General features: G+C 45.1%; 1 protein-coding gene across 4 annotated transcripts in view; it reads left to right on the forward strand.

The window, feature by feature from the left end:
* Positions 1–16,012, forward strand: part of UBIAD1 (UbiA prenyltransferase domain containing 1) — a 52,759-nt gene extending 36,747 nt beyond the window's left edge. For 3 of the 4 annotated variants that reach the window (XM_063948693.1, XM_063948694.1, XM_063948696.1), the window contains 2 exons: positions 11,742–12,306; positions 14,627–16,012. In XM_063948693.1, coding sequence (XP_063804763.1) covers positions 11,742–12,306; positions 14,627–15,114 — 1,053 coding nt within the window. In that variant the 3' untranslated portion in view covers positions 15,115–16,012. Of the gene's footprint in view, positions 1–11,688; positions 12,307–14,626 lie in introns of all 4 variants that reach the window. The other variant, XM_063948695.1, reaches the window with a different exon arrangement.
* The last annotated feature ends 7,989 nt before the right edge of the window (positions 16,013–24,001 follow it).

Consider the following 24,001-nt stretch of genomic DNA (forward strand, 5'->3'; position numbering starts at 1 on the left):
GTGTGTGTGTGTGTGTATAATACCAGCCAGGATATCTGAGTGTTACATTGTACATCTCCCCAGTGTTGTGTGTGTATAATATCAGCCAGGATATCGGGTGTTACATTGTACATCTCCCCAGTGTTTGTGTGTGTGTATAATACCAGCCAGGATATCGGGGTGTTACATTGTACATCTCCCCAGTGTTGTGTGTGTGTGTGTATAATATCAGCCAGGATATCGGGTGTTACATTGTACATCTCCCCAGTGTTGTGTGTGTAATACCAGCCAGGATATCGGGTGTTACATTGTACATCTCCCCAGTGTTTGTGTGTGTGTATAATACCAGCCAGGATATCGGGTGTTACATTGTACATCTCCCCAGTGTTGTGTATAATACCAGCCAGGATATCGGGTGTTACATTGTACATCTCCCCAGTGTTGTGTGTGTGTGTGTGTGTATAATACCAGCCAGGATATCGGGTGTTACATTGTACATCTCCCCAGTGTTTGTGTGTGTGTGTGTGTGTGTATAATACCAGCCAGGATATCGGGTGTTACATTGTACATCTCCCCAGTGTTGTGTGTGTATAATACCAGCCAGGATATCGGGTGTTACATTGTACATCTCCCCAGTGTTGTGTGTATAATACCAGCCAGGATATCGGGGTGTTACTTTGTACATCTCCCCAGTGTTGTGTGTATATAATACCAGCCAGAATATCGGGGTGTTACATTGTACATCTCCCCAGTGTTGTGTGTATAATACCAGCCAGGATATCGGGTGTTACATTGTACATCTCCCCAGTGTTGTGTGTGTGTGTGTAATACCAGCCAGGATATCGGGTGTTACATTGTACATCTTCCCAGTGTTGTGTGTGTGTGTGTGTGTGTGTGTGTGTGTGTGTGTGTGTGTGTGTGTGTATAATACCAGCCAGGATATCTGGGTGTTACATTGTACATCTCCCCAGTGTTGTGTGTGTGTGTATAATATCAGCCAGGATATCGGGTGTTACATTGTACATCTCCCCAGTGTTTGTGTGTGTATAATACCAGCCAGGATATCGGGGTGTTACATTGTACATCTCCCCAGTGTTGTGTGTGTGTGTGTATAATATCAGCCAGGATATCGGGTGTTACATTGTACATCTCCCCAGTGTTGTGTGTGTAATACCAGCCAGGATATCGGGTGTTACATTGTACATCTCCCCAGTGTTGTGTATAATACCAGCCAGGATATCAAGTGTTACATTGTACATCTCCCCAGTGTTGTGTGTGTGTGTGTGTGTGTGTGTGTGTGTGTGTGTGTGTGTGTGTGTATAATACCAGCCAGGATATCGGGTGTTACATTGTACATCTCCCCAGTGTTGTGTGTGTGTGTATAATACCAGCCAGGATATCGGGTGTTACATTGTACATCTCCCCAGTGTTGTGTGTGTATAATACCAGCCAGGATATCGGGTGTTACATTGTACATCTCCCTAGTGTTGTGTGTGTGTGTGTGTATAATACCAGCCAGGATATCGGGTGTTACATTGTACATCTCCCCAGTGTTGTGTGTGTATAATACCAGCCAGGATATCGGGGTGTTACATTGTACATCTCCCCAGTGTTGTGTGTGTAATACCAGCCAGGATATCGGGTGTTACATTGTACATCTCCCCAGTGTTTGTGTGTGTGTGTATAATACCAGCCAGGATATCGGGTGTTACATTGTACATCTCCCCAGTGTTGTGTGTGTAATACCAGCTAGTATATCGGGTGTTACATTGTACATCTCTCCAGTGTTGTGTGTGTATAATACCAGCCAGGATATCGGGTGTTACATTGTACATCTCCCCAGTGTTGTGTGTGTGTGTGTGTGTGTGTATAATGCCAGCCAGGATATCGGGTGTTACATTGTACATGTCCCCAGTGTTGTGTGTGTGTGTGTGTGTGTGTGTGTGTGTGTGTGTATAATACCAGCCAGGATATCGGGTGTTACATTGTACATCTCCCCAGTGTTGTGTGTGTATAATACCAGCCAGGATATCGGAGTGTTACATTGTACATCTCCCCAGTGTTGTGTGTATATAATACCAGCCAGAATATCGGGGTGTTACATTGTACATCTCCCCAGTGTTGTGTGTATAATACCAGCCAGGATATCGGGTGTTACATTGTACATCTCCCCAGTGTTGTGTGTGTGTGTGTGTGTGTGTGTGTGTGTATAATACCAGCCAGGATATCGGGTGTTACATTGTACATCTCCCCAGTGTTGTGTGTATAATACCAGCCAGGATATCGGGGTGTTACATTGTACATCTCCCCAGTGTTGTGTATAATACCAGCCAGGATATCGGGTGTTACATTGTACATCTCCCCAGTGTTGTGTGTATAATACCAGCCAGGATATCGGGGTGTTACATTGTACATCTCCCCAGTGTTGTGTGTATAATACCAGCCAGGATATCGGGTGTTACATTGTACATCTCCCCAGTGTTGTGTGTTGTGTGTATAATACCAGCCAGGATATCGGGGTGTTACATTGTACATCTCCCCAGTGTCGTGTGTATAATACCAGCCAGGATATCGGGGTGTTACATTGTACATCTCCCCAGTGTTGTGTGTATAATACCAGCCAGGATATCGGGTGTTACATTGTACATCTCCCCAGTGTTGTGTGTGTATAATACCAGCCAGGATATCGGGTGTTACATTGTACATCTCCCCAGTGTTGTGTGTATAATACCAGCCAGGATATCGGGTGTTACATTGTACATATCCCCAGTGTTGTGTGTATAATACCAGCCAGGATATCGGGTGTTACATTGTACATCTCCCCAGTGTTGTGTGTATAATACCAGCCAGGATATCGGGTGTTACATTGTACATCTCCCCAGTGTTGTGTATAATACCAGCCAGGATATCGGGGTGTTACATTGTACATCTCCCCAGTGTTGTGTGTATAATACCAGCCAGGATATCGGGTGTTACATTGTACATCTCCCCAGTGTTGTGTGTATAATACCAGCCAGGATATCGGGTGTTACATTGTACATCTCCCCAGTGTTGTGTATAATACCAGCCAGGATATCGGGGTGTTACATTGTACATCTCCCCAGTGTTGTGTGTATAATACCAGCCAGGATATCGGGGTGTTACATTGTACATCTCCCCAGTGTTGTGTGTATAATACCAGCCAGGATATCGGGTGTTACATTGTACATCTCCCCAGTGTTGTGTGTGTGTGTGTGTGTGTGTGTATAATACCAGCCAGGATATCGGGTGTTACATTGTACATCTCCCCAGTGTTGTGTGTGTGTGTGTGTGTGTGTGTGTGTGTGTGTGTATAATACCAGCCAGGATATCGGGTGTTACATTGTACATCTCCCCAGTGTTATGTGTATAATACCAGCCAGGATATCGGGTGTTACATTGTACATCTCCCCAGTGTTGTGTATAATACCAGCCAGGATATCTGGGTGTTACATTGTACATCTCCCCAGTGTTGTGTGTGTGTGTGTGTGTGTGTGTGTGTGTGTGTGTGTGTGTGTGTGTGTATAATACCAGCCAGGATATCGGGTGTTACATTGTATATCTCCCCAGTGTTGTGTGTGTATAATACCAGCCAGGATATCGGGTGTTACATTGTACATCTCCTCCCCAGTGTTGTGTGTATAATACCAGCCAGGATATCGGGGTGTTACATTGTACATCTCCCCAGTGTTGTGTGTATATAATACCAGCCAGAATATCGGGGTGTTACATTGTACATCTCCCCAGTGTTGTGTGTATAATACCAGCCAGGATATCGGGTGTTACATTGTACATCTCCCCAGTGTTGGTTGTGTGTGTGTGTGTATAATACCAGCCAGGATATCTGGTGTTACATTGTACATCTCCCCAGTGTTGTGTGTGTGTATAATACCAGCCAGGATATCGGGGTGTTACATTGTACATCTCCCCAGTGTTGTGTGTGTGTATAATACCAGCCAGGATATCGGGTGTTACATTGTACATCTCCCCAGTGTTGTGTGTGTGTGTGTGTGTGTGTGTGTGTGTGTATAATACCAGCCAGGATATCTGGGTGTTACATTGTACATCTCCCCAGTGTTGTGTGTGTGTATAATACCAGCCAGGATATCGGGGTGTTACATTGTACATCTCCCCAGTGTTGTGTGTGTGTGTGTGTGTGTGTGTGTGTGTATAATACCAGCCAGGATATCTGGGTGTTACATTGTACATCTCCCCAGTGTTGTGTGTGTGTATAATACCAGCCAGGATATCGGGGTGTTACATTGTACATCTCCCCAGTGTTGTGTGTATAATACCAGCCAGGATATCGGGTGTTACATTGTACATCTCCCCAGTGTTTGTGTGTGTGTATAATACCAGCCAGGATATCGGGTGTTACATTGTACATCTCCCCAGTGTTGTGTATAATACCAGCCAGGATATCGGGTGTTACATTGTACATCTCCCCAGTGTTGTGTGTGTGTGTATAATACCAGCCAGGATATCGGGTGTTACATTGTACATCTCCCCAGTGTTGTGTGTGTATGTGTGTGTGTGTGTGTATAATACCAGCCAGGATATCTGGGTGTTACATTGTACATCTCCCCAGTGTTGTGTGTGTATAATACCAGCCAGGATATCGGGTGTTAATTTGTACATCTCCCTAGTGTTGTGTGTGTGTGTGTATAATACCAGCCAGGATATCGGGTGTTACATTGTACATCTCCCCAGTGTTGTGTGTGTGTGTGTGTGTGTATAATACCAGCCAGGATATCGGGTGTTACATTGTACATCTCCCCAGTGTTGTGTGTGTAATACCAGCCAGGATATCGGGTGTTACATTGTACATCTCCCCAGTGTTGTGTATAATACCAGCCAGGATATCGGGTGTTACATTGTACATCTCCCCAGTGTTGTGTGTATAATACCAGCTAGTATATCGGGTGTTACATTGTACATCTCTCCAGTGTTGTGTGTGTATAATACCAGCCAGGATATCGGGTGTTACATTGTACATCTCCCCAGTGTTGTGTGTGTGTGTGTGTGTATATAATACCAGCCAGGATATCGGGTGTTACATTGTACATCTCCCCAGTGTTGTGTGTATAATACCAACCAGGATGTCGGGGTGTTACATTGTACATCTCCCCAGTGTTGTGTGTATAATACCAGCCAGGATATCGGGTGTTACATTGTACATCTCCCCAGTGTTGTGTGTGTGTGTATAATACCAGCCAGGATATCGGGGTGTTACATTGTACATCTCCCCAGTGTTGTGTGTATATAATACCAGCCAGAATATCGGGGTGTTACATTGTACATCTCCCCAGTGTTGTGTGTATAATACCAGCCAGAATATCGGGGTGTTACATTGTACATCTCCCCAGTATTGTGTGTATAATATCAGCCAGGATATCGGGTGTTACATTGTACATCTCCCCAGTGTTGTGTGTGTAATACCAGCCAGGATATCGGGTGTTACATTGTACATCTCCCCAGTGTTTGTGTGTGTGTATAATACCAGCCAGGATATCGGGTGTTACATTGTACATCTCCCCAGTGTTGTGTATAATACCAGCCAGGATATCGGGTGTTACATTGTACATCTCCCCAGTGTTGTGTGTGTGTGTATAATACCAGCCAGGATATCGGGTGTTACATTGTACATCTCCCCAGTGTTGTGTGTGTGTGTGTGTGTGTGTATAATACCAGCCAGGATATCTGGGTGTTACATTGTACATCTCCCCAGTGTTGTGTGTGTGTGTGTGTGTGTATAATACCAGCCAGGATATCGGGTGTTACATTGTACATCTCCCCAGTGTTTGTGTGTGTGTATAATACCAGCCAGGATATCGGGGTGTTACATTGTACATCTCCCCAGTGTTGTGTGTGTGTGTGTGTATAATACCAGCCAGGATATCGGGGTGTTACATTGTACATCTCCCCAGTGTTGTGTGTGTATAATACCAGCCAGGATATCGGGTGTTACATTGTACATCTCCCCAGTGTTGTGTGTATAATACCAGTCAGGATATCGGGTGTTACATTGTACATCTCCCCAGTGTTGTGTGTGTGTGTATAATACCAGCCAGGATATCGGGTGTTACATTGTACATCTCCCCAGTGTTGTGTGTATAATACCAGCCAGGATATCGGGGTGTTACATTGTACATCTCCCCAGTGTTGTGTATAATACCAGCCAGGATATCGGGTGTTACATTGTACATCTCCCCAGTGTTGTGTGTATAATACCAGCCAGGATATCGGGGTGTTACATTGTACATCTCCCCAGTGTTGTGTGTATAATACCAGCCAGGATATCGGGTGTTACATTGTACATCTCCCCAGTGTTGTGTGTGTGTGTGTTGTGTGTATAATACCAGCCAGGATATCGGGGTGTTACATTGTACATCTCCCCAGTGTTGTGTGTATGATACCAGCCAGGATATCGGGTGTTACATTGTACATCTCCCCAGTGTTGTGTATAATACCAGCCAGGATATCGGGGTGTTACATTGTACATCTCCCCAGTGTTGTGTATAATACCAGCCAGGATATCGGGGTGTTACATTGTACATCTCCCCGGTGTTGTGTGTATAATACCAACCAGGATATCGGGTGTTACATTGTACATCTCCCCAGTGTTGTGTGTATAATACCAACCAGGATGTCGGGGTGTTACATTGTACATCTCCCCAGTGTTGTGTGTATAATACCAGCCAGGTTATCGGGTGTTACATTGTACATCTCTCCAGTGTTGTGTGTGTATGTGTGTGTGTGTGTGTGTGTGTGTGTGTGTGTGTATAATACCAGCCAGGATATCGGGTGTTACATTGTACATCTCCCCAGTGTTGTGTATAATACCAGCCAGGATATCGGGGTGTTACATTGTACATCTCCCCAGTGTTGTGTGTATAATACCAGCCAGGATATCGTGGTGTTACATTGTACATCTCCCCAGTGTTGTGTGTATAATACCAGCCAGGATATCGGAGTGTTACATTGTACATCTCCCCAGTGTTGTGTGTGTGTGTGTGTGTGTGTGTGTGTGTGTGTGTGTGTGTGTATGTATAATACCAGCCAGGATATCGGGTGTTACATTGTACATCTCCCCAGTGTTGTGTGTATAATACCAGCCAGGATATCGGGTGTTACATTGTACATCTCCCCAGTGTTGTGTGTATAATACCAGCCAGGATATCGGGTGTTACATTGTACATCTCCCCAGTGTTGTGTGTATAATACCAGCCAGGATATCGGGTGTTACATTGTACATCTCCCCAGTGTTGTGTGTATAATACCAGCCAGGATATCGGGGTGTTACATTGTACATCTCCCCAGTGTTGTGTGTGTATAATACCAGCCAGGATATCGGGTGTTACATTGTACATCTCCCCAGTGTTGTGTGTGTATAATACCAGCCAGGATATCGGAGCGTTACATTATACATCTCCCCAGTGTTGTGTGTGTATAATACCAGCCAGGATATCGGAGCGTTACATTATACATCTCCCCAGTGTTGTGTGTGTGTGTGTGTGTGTGTGTGTGTGTGTGTGTGTGTGTGTGTGTGTGTATAATACCGGCCAGGATATCGGGTGTTACATTGTACTTCTCCCCAGTGTCGTGTGTATAATACCAGCCAGGATATCGGGGTGTTGCATTGTACATCTCCCCAGTGTTGTGTATAATACCAGCCAGGATATCGGGGTGTTACATTGTACATCTCCCCAGTGTTGTGTATAATACCAGCCAGGATATCGTGGTGTTACATTGTACATCTCCCCAGTGTTGTGTGTATAATACCAGCCAGGATATCGGGTGTTACATTGTACATCTCCCCAGTGTTGTGTGTGTGTGTGTGTGTGTGTGTGTGTGTGTGTGTATAATACCAGCCAGGATATCGGGTGTTACATTGTACATCTCCCCAGTGTTGTGTGTATAATACCAGCCAGGATATCAGGTGTTACATTGTACATCTCCCCAGTGTTCTGTGTATAATACCAGCCAGGATATCGGGTGTTACATTGTACATCTCTCCAGTGTTGTGTGTGTGTGTATATATAATACCAGCCAGGATATCGGGTGTAACATTGTACATCTCCCCAGTGTTGTGTGTATAATACCAGCCAGGATATCGGGTGTTACATTGTACATCTCTCCAGTGTTGTGTGTGTGTGTATAATACCAGCCAGGATATCGGGTGTTACATTGTACATCTCCCCAGTGTTGTGTGTGTGTGTGTGTGTGTGTGTGTGTGTGTATAATACCAGCCAGGATATCGGGTGTTACATTGTACATCTCCCCAGTGTTGTGTGTGTATAAAACCAGCCAGGATATCGGGTGTTACATTGTACATCTCTCCAGTGTTGTGTGTGTATAATACCAGCCAGGATATCGGGTGTTACATTGTATATCTCCCCAGTGTGTGTGTATAATACCAGCCAGGATATCGGGGTGTTACATTGTACATCTCCCCAGTGTTGTGTGTGTGTGTGTGTGTGTGTGTGTGTGTGTGTATAATACCAGCCAGGATATCGGGGTGTTACATTGTACATCTCTCCAGTGTTGTGTGTATAATACCAGCCAGGATATCGGGTGTTACATTGTACATCTCTCCAGTGTTGTGTGTATAATACCAGCCAGGATATCGGGTGTTACATTGTACATCTCCCCAGTGTTGTGTGTATAATACCAGCCAGGATATCGGGTGTTACATTGTACATCTCCCCAGTGTTGTGTGTATAATACCAGCCAGGATATCGGAGTGTTACATTGTACATCTCCCCAGTGTTGTGTGTGTGTGTGTGTGTGTATGTATAATACCAGCCAGGATATCGGGTGTTACATTGTACATCTCCCCAGTGTTGTGTGTATAATACCAGCCAGGATATCGGGTGTTACATTGTACATCTCCCCAGTGTTGTGTGTATAATACCAGCCAGGATATCGGGTGTTACATTGTACATCTCCCCAGTGTTGTGTGTATAATACCAGCCAGGATATCGGGTGTTACATTGTACATCTCCCCAGTGTTGTGTGTATAATACCAGCCAGGATATCGGGGTGTTACATTGTACATCTCCCCAGTGTTGTGTGTGTATAATACCAGCCAGGATATCGGGGTGTTACATTGTACATCTCCCCAGTGTTGTGTGTATAATACCAGCCAGGATATCGGGTGTTACATTGTACATCTCCCCAGTGTTGTGTGTATAATACCAGCCAGGATATCGGGGTGTTACATTGTACATCTCCCCAGTGTTGTGTGTATAATACCAGCCAGGATATCGGGTGTTACATTGTACATCTCCCCAGTGTTGTGTGTGTGTGTTGTGTGTATAATACCAGCCAGGATATCGGGGTGTTACATTGTACATCTCCCCAGTGTTGTGTGTATGATACCAGCCAGGATATCGGGTGTTACATTGTACATCTCCCCAGTGTTGTGTATAATACCAGCCAGGATATCGGGGTGTTACATTGTACATCTCCCCAGTGTTGTGTATAATACCAGCCAGGATATCGGGGTGTTACATTGTACATCTCCCCAGTGTTGTGTGTATAATACCAACCAGGATATCGGGTGTTACATTGTACATCTCCCCAGTGTTGTGTGTATAATACCAACCAGGATGTCGGGGTGTTACATTGTACATCTCCCCAGTGTTGTGTGTATAATACCAGCCAGGATATCGGGTGTTACATTGTACATCTCTCCAGTGTGTGTGTGTGTGTGTGTGTGTGTGTGTGTGTGTGTATAATACCAGCCAGGATATTGGGTGTTACATTGTACATCTCTCCAGTGTTGTGTATAATACCAGCCAGGATATCGGGGTGTTACATTGTACATCTCCCCAGTGTTGTGTGTATAATACCAGCCAGGATATCGGGTGTTACATTGTACATCTCCCCAGTGTTGTGTGTGTGTGTGTGTGTGTGTGTGTATAATACCAGCCAGGATATCGGGTGTTACATTGTACATCTCCCCAGTGTTGTGTGTGTGTGTATAATACCAGCCAGGATATCGGAGCGTTACATTATACATCTCCCCAGTGTTGTGTGTGTGTGTGTGTGTGTGTGTGTGTGTGTGTATAATACCGGCCAGGATATCGGGTGTTACATTGTACTTCTCCCCAGTGTCGTGTGTATAATACCAGCCAGGATATCGGGGTGTTACATTGTACATCTCCCCAGTGTCGTGTGTATAATACCAGCCAGGATATCGGGGTGTTACATTGTACATCTCCCCAGTGTTGTGTATAATACCAGCCAGGATATCGGGGTGTTACATTGTACATCTCCCCAGTGTTGTGTGTATAATACCAGCCAGGATATCGGGTGTTACATTGTACATCTCCCCAGTGTTGTGTGTGTGTGTGTATAATACCAGCCAGGATATCGGGTGTTACATTGTACATCTCCCCAGTGTTGTGTGTATAATACCAGCCAGGATATCGGGTGTTACATTGTACATCTCCCCAGTGTTCTGTGTATAATACCAGCCAGGATATCGGGTGTTACATTGTACATCTCTCCAGTGTTGTGTGTGTGTGTGTATATATAATACCAGCCAGGATATCGGGTGTAACATTGTACATCTCCCCAGTGTTGTGTGTATAATACCAGCCAGGATATCGGGTGTTACATTGTACATCTCTCCAGTGTTGTGTGTGTGTGTGTGTGTGTATAATACCAGCCAGGATATCGGGTGTTACATTGTACATCTCCCCAGTGTTGTGTGTGTGTGTGTGTGTGTGTGTGTGTGTGTGTGTATAATACCAGCCAGGATATCGGGTGTTACATTGTACATCTCCCCAGTGTTGTGTGTGTGTGTGTGTGTGTATAATACCAGCCAGGATATCGGGTGTTACATTGTACATCTCTCCAGTGTTGTGTGTATAATACCAGCCAGGATATCGGGTGTTACATTGTATATCTCCCCAGTGTGTGTGTATAATACCAGCCAGGATATCGGGGTGTTACATTGTACATCTCCCCAGTGTTGTGTGTGTGTGTGTGTGTGTATAATACCAGCCAGGATATCGGGGTGTTACATTGTACATCTCCCCAGTGTTGTGTGTGTGTGTGTGTGTGTGTGTATAATACCAGCCAGGATATCGGGTGTTACATTGTACATCTCTCCAGTGTTGTGTGTATAATACCAGCCAGGATATCGGGTGTTACATTGTACATCTCCCCAGTGTTGTGTGTATAATACCAGCCAGGATATCGGGTGTTACATTGTACATCTCCCCAGTGTTGTGTGTATAATACCAGCCAGGATATCGGGTGTTACATTGTACATCTCCCCAGTGTTGTGTGTATAATACCAGCCAGGATATCGGGGTGTTACATTGTACATCTCCCCAGTGTTGTGTGTGTATAATACCAGCCAGGATATCGGGGTGTTACATTGTACATCTCCCCAGTGTTGTGTGTGTGTGTGTGTGTGTGTGTATAATACCAGCCAGGATATCGGGTGTTACGTTGTACATCTCTCCAGTGTTGTGTGTGTGTGTGTGTGTGTGTGTGTATAATACCAGCCAGGATATCGGGTGTTATGTTGTACATCTCCCCAGTGTTGTGTTTGTGTTTGTGTGTGTGTGTGTGTGTGTGTGTGTGTATAATACCAGCCAGGATATCGGGTGTTACGTGTGTTGGTCTATGTGTATAATGATTTCCTCTGCTTAGAACGTGTTGTGTTTCTTGCAGATATACGGCCGCTGCGAGCTGCGTCTGACGGCTCTTCCGTTCTTTTATTCTAGACTGGGACCATGAAGTCTGACAGCTGCTTCCAGAACATCAGTATCAGCACAGAGGCCTCTAATGAAGCGGAGTTCAGTGACCCCAGCGGAGGTTCCACCTCATCCACAGATGATGCAGAACAGCTCCTTCTAGACAGAGCGGTACTGAAGGGCGTTGGCTGGAAAGAGAAATGCGCCTCCTACGTTCTGGCCCTTCGTCCTTGGAGTTTTAGCGCCTCTCTTATACCCGTGGCGTTGGGCAGTGCCCTCGCCTATCGTTCTGATGGTACTCTGGACTTTCTGGTCTTCTTGGTTTGTGCTGTGGCTGTCCTGGCTGTACACGGTGCTGGCAATCTGGTGAACACTTACTATGACTTCTCTAAGGGAATTGACCACAAGAAAAGTGATGACAGGACTCTGGTAGACCAGATCTTGGAGCCCCCAGATGTTGTCCGCTTTGGGGTCTTCCTGTACACCTTGGGATGTGTGTGCGCGGGCTGCCTGTACTTCCTGTCTAAGCTGAAGTTGGAGCACATGGCGCTGATATATTTTGGGGGGTTGTCAAGTTCTTTCCTTTATACTGGAGGTAGGTTTCCAAAACTAACTTACTGTTCTCAATAACTTTCCAACTTCACTACAATCAAAGGGGCTAATTCAGACCTGATCGTAGATGTGATAAATTCACACTGACATGCGGGGGGACGCCCAGCACAGGGATAGTCCGCCCCACGTCGGGCCCCGTCGCACGAGAACAAAAGCATCGCACAGCGGCGATACTTCTGTACTTCAGGAGTAGCTCCCGGCCAGCGCAGCTCCTGTGCGCTGGCAGGGAGCTAATCGTCGTTGCCACCCAACAGTCCGGGCACGTCTGTGTTGCCCGGACCGCGCCCCCCCAAACAGCGGCTAAACGCCGCCGGCCCACCCCCTCCCGCCGAGCGACCGCCTCTGCCTGTCAATCAGGCAGAGGCGATCGAAGGGCTTCGCCAGCTGTCGGCAATGTGCTGGCGCATGCGCACTTCAGACCTGATCGCTGCTGTGTGAACACGCACCACACCGCTCAGGTCTGTATCAGCCCCTTAGCACAATCATCAGCTTCTTTGTATTGATGAGGTAATAACCTTTCCTTATGCTTCTATTTACTAACCAATACCGCCGCGTGTCCTGCAAGCGCTACTGTCACCTCCACAGCGGCTGCAGGCTCACAATGACCCGTACGGCAGTGTTCCCATGGCAGCTTCCAAATCCCTGTCCCCCTGCGCTGTATGCTGCACCCCTGTCCCCCCGCGCGCGGACAGAGGGGAGATGGGAGATGCGGACAGAGGGGAGATGGGAGATGCGGACAGAGGGGAGATGGGAGATGCGGACAGAGGGGAGATGGGAGATGCGGACAGAGGGGAGATGGGAGATGCGGACAGAGGGGAGATGGGAGATGGGAGATGCGGACAGAGGGGAGATGGGAGATGCGGACAGAGGGGAGATGCGGACAGAGGGGAGATGCGGACAGAGGGGAGATGCGGACAGAGGGGAGATGCGGACAGAGGGGAGATGCGGACAGAGGGGAGATGCGGACAGAGGGGAGATGGGAGATGCGGACAGAGGGGAGATGGGAGATGCGGACAGAGGGGAGATGGGAGATGCGGACAGAGGGGAGATGGGAGGAACAGTTAGAGACAGTTGAGACGGGGAAAGACTGAAGAAATGGCTTGGGCGTAGGGGAGTCAGAGGAACAGCGGGGGAGATGGGAGAGACTGAGAAAGACGGGAGAACGGGGAGTGAGATGAGAAGGAGACAAATGCACATTTACTGCACAACCGCTAGTGACCCACAGATGATGGGTACAAAGTCCTAGTGTATATTACCAGTATATACATCATTATATTGGCTGAGTTACACTAGCTTAGAGGCGGGAGGGTGTTAAGTGCTCACATTGGGGGTCATTCCGAGTTGATCGCTCGCTGCTGTATTTCGCAGCGTAGCGAACAGGTTACTACTGCGTATGCACCGGAATGCGCACACGCGTCGTACGGGTACAAAGCGGATCGTTGCTGGGCGATGGATTTAACGAAGAATCCATTCACACAGCCGATCGCAAGGAGATTGACAGGAAGAGGGCGTTTGTGGGTGTCAACTGACCATTTTCTGGGAGTGGTTGGAAAAACTCAGGCGTGTCCAGGCGTTTGCAGGGCGGGTGTCTGACGTCAATTCCGGGACCAAAAAGATTGAAGTGATCGCAGCGGCTGAGTAAGTCCAAAGCTACTCAGAAACTGCAAAAAACTTCTTTCTTCCCGCTCGGCTGCACAGGCGTTCTCACACTTGCAAAACGAAAATACACTCCTCCGTGGGCGGCGACTATGCGTTTGCACGGCTGCTAAAAGTAGCTAGTGAGCGATCAACTCGGAATGAGGGCCATTCTACAATGGAGAGACGCGAGGAGGGAAGGTAGAGAACGTATTCAGGGATTGGCTGGGGGAAGTGTTTATTGCAGAGAGGGAGGGAGCGTGCCACAGTCTAGGGGTAGTGCAGTAAAAGTCTTGTAGATGGGAATGAGAGGCAGTGGGCACTGAATGGACAGCACGGAGAGATATTAGGCTGGAGGGCGAGAGCTTTACAGGTGAGAAGTTTAAAATGAATTCTGTATAGAATAGGGATCCGGTAGAGGCCGGGCAGTGGTGTGAGAGTAAGGTAAAGGGGAACACCAGCAAGTAGAAGGGTGCAAGGCATGAGATTATAAGGGGGAGTGTACCAGCTCCAGGATAAGACGACGTGTGATAGCATCTGCCTGGTAATGTGGATGTACTTGGATACAGATCTCGGGGATATTGGCAGGGTTGATGTGTGGAGAGTAGTGTGTTGGGGGAACGCTGTGGACATTACTATGCGGTATAACAGGTCTGTGTTTCTCACAGGAATTGGATTTAAGTATGTGGCTCTGGGAGACTTGGTGATCCTCATTACGTTCGGGCCGCTGGCGGTCATGTTTGCCCATGCGGTACAGGTCGGATACCTGTCAGTCACACCTTTGCTGTACGCGGTGCCCCTGGCTCTGAGCACTGAAGCCATCCTTCACAGCAACAACACCCGGGACATGGAGTCAGACCGACAAGCTGGCATCGTCACCATGGCTATCCTCATCGGCCCAACGCTGTCCTACATGCTGTACAACCTGCTGGTGTTTCTGCCCTACGTCATCTTCTGTCTGCTGGCCACACGTTACGCCATCAGCATGGCCCTGCCGCTCCTCACCATCCCTCTGGCATTTTCTCTGGAGCGACAGTTTAGAAGCCAGAACTTTGCCAGGATCCCACAGAAAACGGCCAAGCTGAACCTGTTAGTTGGACTTTTCTATGTGTTCGCCATTGTTCTTGCACCTCCGGGGTCTCTGCCCAAACTCTAGTAGAGAGCTGACACTTCTTTATCAGAGTAACCGTTGCACTATTTGTGATACAATTCTGGATTTGTTTCTGCCTCTTCTGTGTACTGATGCAGTCGTACGGAGATGTATTAAACTTAACAGAATGTCCCACGTCAGCAGCTCAGTGCTGTTAGTTTAGTAGTCCCCAAATCATGTCCTTCTGTCATCCTGGCGCAGCACATGATCATACCCTCCTGTCTGGGTAACGTCTATGAGGAGTGTCTGTAGTCATGCCCTTCAGTCATCCTGGCGCAGCACATGATCATACCCTCCTGTCTGGGTAACGTCTGTGAGGAGTGTCTGTAGTCATGTGACATCTCTTAATGTTCAAACATTTCAATGAATTCTGCAAGTAATGTGATCTGCTGCAGGGTATGAATCATACACTCTGCATTGAATGAATGTCCCAGCCCATGCTTCGGACCTGGTCTTGTAGTAAAGATGACAGTTGTGGAATTGGTAAACCAATTTTTAGAACTGCAATGTTTTAGTTAATTATCGTGAATATACTTTGGCATATATTATGCTATAATTAAACGTACCACTTTCAGCTTTGCCGATCTTCCAGTTGTCTTCACCATAATAGGACCAGATAATTCTGGCAGCTTCATGTCTTGTCCCTTTACTTACACCCCTAAATCATCTTATTTATGTTTGGCCATGGGCAAATGGGTCCTTTGGGTTAGAGGTATGACATATAATGCCCTTTTATTCCTATTTATTTTATCAAACAGATAATTTCCAGGTATTTTATCCATGAAGTATGCAAGCGTCGGTATTGGTACACAACATATATAGCAATATCTGCGGATGAGCAAACCAGATCCACCCAGCTTACACATCTGATGAGGTTATTGCAATAAAAGCATCATTTTATGTGTTTTGTGTAATGTCTGTATTTTACTTGGGGTTATATCAAGAGGCTGAACTCCAGCGACTGATCACTTCAAAGTATCTCTGCTTTGCATTGGGCAAAAAAAAAAGGTGAAAATGTCCCGTTTAGTCTGAGGGGGAATTCAGTTATATGCGACTCAGCGGGAGGTTGTGCAAATTTCCTCCAAAAAGCGAATTGGGAAAAGAGCATGAAAAAGTTGGGAGACCTCCCTGGGCCCCACAATGTGACGACTTCGTTAGCAAAATCACATAGAAGACTGATAGTGGCGTCAGGAAAGTACTGTACTTTCAAAATGGGTCAAATGGCTGTAAGTAAAATAATGTAAAAGGCTTATGAATATTGTTTAATTACAAAATAAAGTGGAAAAAGTGATTTAAGGGTCATTTAAGGAATTCTTTTTAAAATCTAATAAAATAAGCAATTTTTTTTTTTTTTTATTGAACTAAATAATTTAATTACATTTGGGGTGCATAAACTAACAAAGTTGATTTTGGGGTACTTTGAGACCATTTTTTTTTTCTTTTTACCCAAAAAAGGGCATGTAATTATTGTCCCACTTGATCTAATTGAATACTTCCAAATGCCAAATTAGTCATTGAGGAGTAGGGGAGAGGGGGGGGATTGTCCAAGGGATTCTGAAACAAGTTCCGTCATTTTTACTTTTAAACTATAGATTTTCCCGGCCTTTCCACCTGCTCAGGGGGGTGAATAAGCCAGAAGAATTTACTCTGAAGAAAAATGCAAGTTTGGAATTTAATTGCTAATGTAATTGGTGATTCGAATTTGCGGTGAATGTGCCTTGTGGGCCCACACTCGCACCTAATTGAATTTCCCCCTATATGTCAGCGTTGTACTTTTCATGATTCTGCTGAAGAAACACCCCAAGCATATTGTATTTGTCATATTCTCCCATTTCTCTTACGTCCTAGTGGATACTGGGGAACTGTAGTTTAGTACCACGGGGTATAGATCGGGTCTGTTGGAGATAGACTCCATATATCAACGTCCTTCGGTCATCTGTTTAATACCCTTGAACATCAGTCAATGGTTCTGTACTTAGCAGCTGGCTGGAGACCAGAATTAAGTAGACAACACACAGGAGATATGTAGAAGCTCAGCAAGTCATTTCTGATCTGACTCGTTGCTCTAGGAGCCTTTATTTATACACAAAGGAACAAAGGAATAAAGGTATGGCAGTGTGTAAGCCAATCAAATTACACCGTGTGCAAAGATAAACAATGACTTAAAGGAACCAATTCTAGCATTCCTGTATGTATATTCTTAGCAGTATTTGCTCATTAATGAGATGGCCTTATTTTTATCGCCATCTGGACATTAATCTTGAAAGCCTTCTTTCTATTGCCACCTGATATTCCAAAACATACTCCTTTAATGTTCTCATACGCAATTAAAGTTTCATCTCAGCCTGGGTGTTAACTAAATGTCTTTGTGACTGCAGCTGGAGAAATCATATTGCTCTTAACAAAATAGTTTCTCACAGAAATATCTATGTAATTCATTTAAGGAAATTATATATACTAGGTGGCTATGTTGATTGATTTATTGCAATGAACATTCTAATCAATACCAAATTATGAAACCTAGAATCACATAACTGCTTATTGGGTTGAAACTTATTATATATATATATATATATATATATATATATAATTTATATACTGCTCAAAAAAATAAAGGGTACACTTAAACAACACATCTTAGATCTGAACAGTAGTGAGTGTGGCCTCCACGTGCCTGTATGACCTCCCTACAACGCCTGGGCATGCTCCTGATGAGTGCTCCTGATGAGGTGGCAGATGGTCTCCTGAGGGATCTCCTCCCAGACCTGGACTAAAGCATCTGCCAACTCCTGGACAGTCTGTGGTGCAACGTGGCGTTGGTGGATGGAGCGAGACATGATGTCCCAGATGTGCTCAATTGGATTCCGGTCTGGGGAATGGGCGGGCCAGTCCATAGCATCAATGCCTTCGTCTTGCAGGAACTGCTGACACACTCCAGCCACATGAGGTCTAGCATTGTCTTGCATTAGGAGGAACCCAGGGCCAACCGCACCAGCATATGGTCTCACAAGGGGTCTGATAATCTCATCTCGGTACCTAATGGCAGTCAGGCTACCTCTGGCGAGCACATGGAGGGCTGTGCGGCCCCCCAAAGAAATGCCACCCCACACCATTACTGACTCACTGCCAAACCGATCATGCTGGAGGATATTGCAGGCAGCAGAACGTTCTCCTTGGCGTCTCCAGACTCTGTCACGTCTGTCACATGTGCTCAGTGAGAACCTGCTTTCATCTGTGAAGAGCACAGGGCGCCAGTGGCAAATTTGCCAATCTTGGTGTTCTCTGGCAAATGCCAAACGTCCTGCACGGTGTTGGGCTGTAAACACAACCCCCACCTGTGGACGTCTGGCCCTCATACCACCCTTATGGAGTCTGTTTCTGATCGTTTGAGTAGACACATGCACATTTGTGGCTTGCTGGAGGTCATTTTGCAGGGCTCTGGCAGTGCTCCTCCTGTTCCTCCTTGCACAAAGGTGGAGGTATCGGTTCTGCTGCTGGGTTGTTGCCCTCCTCCACGTCTCCTGATGTACTGGCCTGTCTCCTGGTAGCGCCTTCATGCTCTGGACACTACGCTGACAGACACCGCAAACCTTCTTGCCACAGCTCGCATTGATGTGCCATCCTGGATGAGCTGCACTACCTGAGCCACTTGTGTGGGTTGTAGACTCCGTCTCATGCTACCACTAGAGTGAAAGCACCGCCAGCTTTCAAAAGTGACCAAAACATTAGCCAGAAAGCATAGGAGCTGAGAAGTGGTCTGTGGTCACCACCTGCAGAACAACTCCTTTACTGGGGGTGTCTTGCTAATTGCCTATAATTTCCACCTGTTGTCTATTCCATTTGCACAACAGCATGTGAAATTGATTGTCAATCAGTGTTGCTTCCTAAGTGGACAGTTTGATTTCACAGAAGTGTGATTGACTTGGAGTTACATTGTGTTGTTTAAGTGTTCCCTTTATTTTTTTGAGCAGTGTGTGTGTGTATGTGTATATATATATATATATATATATATATATATATATATAATCTCATTATACATGCTTTTAGTTATTAAATACAAAGCTTACAACAGTTATAAAGATGATTTTATATTTAAAACGGTTTTAATTCCTTCAAAAATGCTTTAAGGTCATTTTCCGGGCGTCTTGCCAATATCTGGGAATCTTGCCAAAAAACACTAGCAATTATAAATCTGCAGGTGTGAATTCCTTAGCCTAACAAGCTAATAGGGAGTCTCCTCCATATCATGTCATTATTTTTAATAAGCTACTGACTTCTTCTCATATAATAAGTTTTTCGTTTATGTAGTACAAAAATTCACTTAAATTTTGCCGCTAACTTTAACTTCACTTGGCGCTCCAAGAAAATTAAATATCTAGGTGTGTTCATCACGAATTCCTATGGGTCTCTGTATTCAGAAAATTTCCCAACCCTTTTTAAGTGTATTGAATCGGATCTACAAGCTTGGGACAAACAGGTGATGACCTGGTTTGGACGTATAGTCCCAGTGAAAATGAACATCTTACCCAGGCTTTTATATCTGATCCAAACGATACCGGTACGCATCCCCGCAGCGGCTCTATGTCAAATGCAGAAACTCTTCCTAAAATTTATATGGGCCAATAAACCTCCCAGAGTTAAGACCTCTACCTTGATAAGGGATCCGGTGGCGGGTAGCAGAGGCTTACCGGATATCCGCAAATACTATCATGCCACTCATTTGAGCCAGGCCCTCACCTGGTTCTCCCGTACACCCCACCTGCCTTGGATACAAATTGAACTCCTGTCGGCCAAGGTCTCTACCCTAGTTTCCTTACTTGCACCCCTTAACCCTAATCAGAAGATACAATCATACGCTCCCACTACAAAACTCACTTGCTCCCTATGGTCTTTCTGCATTCGACATTATGGTCTCTCTACGTTCCCATCCCCCATCACCTCTATTTGGGATAACCAGGATTTCCCCCCTGGCTCCGCCTTATGTTCCCATTCGTGGTTTCACCTGAACCCACGCCCGGAACTGGTTTTTGATTTTATTGAAGGTTCTTCGTGGCGCTCTTTAAACGCTCTAAGTGACAAATATGATATCCTCCAACCTGTTCTATACGAATTTCTACAACTCCGCTCTTTTTTAAATTCCCTTCCAAAATCCAAGGTTATCCGCCAACTTACCCCTTTTGAACGACTCTGTGTCTACTCTCCTATGCGACAGGGTATTATCTCTATTGTATAGTTTGTTACGCTCCCTAAAATCAGCAGACACACTGCCGCATGAGAGTAAGTGGGAGCCGGACTTGGGCCCCCCACCTGGGGAGGATTCCTGGGAGGTCATTAGGCAGAATGTCGCCCAGTCCTCTATATCCTCGCTAATTAAGAAAAACTCCTATAAAGTATATACCAGATGGTATCTGGTCCCGGCGACATTGCATAGGATTTTCCCTGGGTCCTCCCCCACTGTGTTGGCGGGAGTGTGGTCGGACTGGCGACATCAAACACATCTGGTGGTCCTGCCCCAAAATTCACTCCTTCTGGGTCCAAGTGGAGCAATTGATTGGTTCTGTTCTTGGCACCCAAGTCACACTGGGCCCCTGGACGGCATTGTTGGGCCTTCCTTTGTCTAAAATCAGTAGTCATGCGAATAGTCTTGTTCTCCACATTCTTCATGCAGCTAGATGTGTGCTAGCTAAGTGCTGGAAGAAGCCCACTATCCCTCCTATGAGCATGTTACTGTCCAAACTATGGTATATCTCCACGATGGAGAAAATTATAGCATCATTGCGTGATAGATCGGATAAATATATGAGGATTTGGGAACCCTGGTTCACTTATGCTAAAACCTCTGTTGTCCGGGTGTGATATATTATGCTGCAGCCTTAATGGTTGGGTGTCAAACCCCGCGAGTGTACCATGGATACCCTCCTTAGTGGTCTCTCCTTCCCTTACCACCCCCCCCCCCTCTCCCCCCCCCCTCCCCCCCATCCTCCCCCATCCTCCTCTTTTCATCTCTGCTCTTTTCTCTCTTTTTCTCTTTTCGACTCGTAAAATTACAGAAAATTTGTTGTCGATATTTATTTTGTATTGCTGATGCACCCGTTTTCTTTTTGTGCCTCAACATATCCTACGGGATATAATGTATGTTCTGTTGATCTTATTGGGTATCATTATCTCTTGTTTGACCTGTACTGATTTACTCGACTTCTTTTCAATAAAAATATTGCATTAAAAAAAAATTCACTTAAACTCTTAAAGGGGTAGGTAGGATTAATAACCCATATATTTCTCTGAGCTGATCCTTGACCATTAGCAATATGTTGGAGTGCATATTTCTTATACAGGTTGCTAGGGCTAAGGGTCTCATGCATATATCATATAAATGTCAGAATTACTTGTAAACCTATAAAAAATAGCTTGAAATACATCTAGAATGGCTGATAGCTGCTTTAGCATAATGCTGTCTCTGTCAGTCCCTCCTCTTTATAATAATCTTACATTACAGTTTATCTGGCATTACAATTTCTCTGCCTAACGAGTCTAAGCAGACAGTCTAGCTATGATGGTGCTAAAGGCTATATCCCCGCAAGATGGTGCTTTCACTCTGTCTGACGGAGGGTTGATGACCGTTCACTCGTATCAATCAAGGTAGACTGTTCACAGCTCTTTCTTCCCAGATATTTCTGTAAGTCCTTAAACTTGGAAGTATCAAAACCTTTCTTGACTTGTTTTTTGCAATCTGAAAAACAGCAAAGCAGTATCTTAAAACACAGATATATAATTATTGCTAAGCCAACAATTTTTAACAAAAACATAAAAATTTCAACAATCCATCCTTTGTTTCTACTAAACCACTTAGTAGGTTTTAGCCATGATAACCATCCCCAGTCACCCTCTAGAGTGTCAGGGATATTGTTTTTATTGGCATATTCTTGTTTTTCATTTTCTATTTCTTGGACATGCCATTGAACCACTTCTTGTGCATTATCTGTTTCAATAGTGATAAATGTACAACACATTCTACCTGTCTGGGTATATAATGTCATGCAATAAGAACTGAAGTTCCCAATAGAATGACCCATAGTGGCCTGTCTGGTTTAGGCCCAATTAGTCTCTGCATGTTTGTGTATTTCATTGTTCAAACTTAACTTGGGCAAGTTTGCAGTGGGACCCAAGTCTCTCTCTCTCCTTAATTTTCACTGAAGTGGGCGTGGTCAGCAACACTTGATATGGACCATCAAATCTGGGCTCAAGTGACTTTCTCACATGTCTTTTCAGATACATCCAATCTCCTGATTAAAGCATGTGGGGATTCAGATCTGCTCCTGAATCTGGGAGAGAGGCAAAAACTAGAGAATACAGAGGTGTCAGTCTCTTCAGTAAGACTTTTTTAACATATGCAGTCAGATTACCATATTTATGCTGTAACTCTTGTGGATAATAACATCCTATCTTAGGTATGCTATCAAACAATATTTCATAAGGTGAATAACCTGGGGTTTTATTGAGTATGGTTCTCCTTTGTGGTTTCTGTGACACACTCACTAATCTGATACTGTAACGTCTGGTACTCCTTATCTGCAAATATCTTCTGAACTTAATTTTCTAGCTATTGATCTTGCTGTAGCTTTTGCCATTGGCCAATAACTGAAAATGTCTGACTATCAATACATCTTTGGCAGTTAGTTATAGTCAATTTGCAGTCTTCTTAATGGAATTTTTTTTTGGGGATTGCTCCAAGGGTTGTCTTGACCTGTCCTGGATTGGACATTTCTACATATCCAGCAGGCTTGTACAAACTTGGTTGCATCTGGATAAAATCCTGGAGCTATCCATCTTTCTGTGACTAAGTTTCCCATCTGATCTTTTCCCAGGTGTGTGAGTCCATGGCTGACTTAACACATAAGTGGATATAAGCTTCTGGGTAAGCAGAACTTCTCTTATAATTTCCATAAGCCAGTTTCCTCTTCTTGTCTGGCTCCTCTTCTCTGCCATGCTGCTTTTCCTTCAGGACCTGCTTGTTCCTGAAATTTCTTCAAATCCTGTAGATCAGGCATTTGATGCTTTGTTTCTTCTGTCTGTGTAGTATAGATTGCTACCTACCCTGGTTGGTTGTTTGGTTGCTTTCTTTATCCACAGGCTAATCTCTCATTCTCTCCTGCTTTGTTCTGAAGTTCTATCAGTGTAGCATAATCAGGCATTTGGTCTGGCACTGGAAAGGTTACTGTACAGGATTGCCTTTTCTGCTGGGGCATTTTGCTGCCCTCTTGGCTTCAGCATCTTGCCAGATTGTTGCCTCTTGTTTCAGGAGTGCTGTTTTTTGTGTGTGTCTGGATCTTCATCATTGCAACTTTTTTTGTGGCCCTTGCAGAGCTCTGAATTGGTGTTTGATCGGAGAAGCATGTTGTATGTCTTCGCCACTTGCCGTCTTGAAGCCTCTACTTTTCCATATCTGGCCTACAATCCTATGCTGGGATGGTAAGGATCCTGAGTCCACAACTTCATATTCAGTGGTTATTGCATATCCTGTATAAGGAATCCCATCCTTATAGTATCTTGAACCATCCACATATAGCTCATGGTGAGCATTGAGTAGGACTGTTTCTGTAACATGTGGCAAAAGTTGAGTTTCTTGTTCCATTAAAGCCACACAATCAGAGAGAAAAACATTTCTATTAGAATTATTCTCTTCCTCTTCTGGACCATCCCCCTGGTCCTGCGTCCATGATGAACTGTCTCTATCTTCTTCTGGACCACCTTCCTGGTCCTCATCATCATCATCTTCTTGCTGATCCATCAATAGGGAAGATAATCTGTTTCTCCCTCCTTTTGAATTTTGAGAATCAACACCTTTTATTAATGCTGGTAAAAGGGTTGCTGGGTTGAGGGTAGTGCATCTTCT

Source organism: Pseudophryne corroboree (assembly GCF_028390025.1).
Source record: "Pseudophryne corroboree isolate aPseCor3 chromosome 10 unlocalized genomic scaffold, aPseCor3.hap2 SUPER_10_unloc_2, whole genome shotgun sequence".
NCBI classification, from domain to species: Eukaryota; Metazoa; Chordata; class Amphibia; order Anura; family Myobatrachidae; genus Pseudophryne; species Pseudophryne corroboree.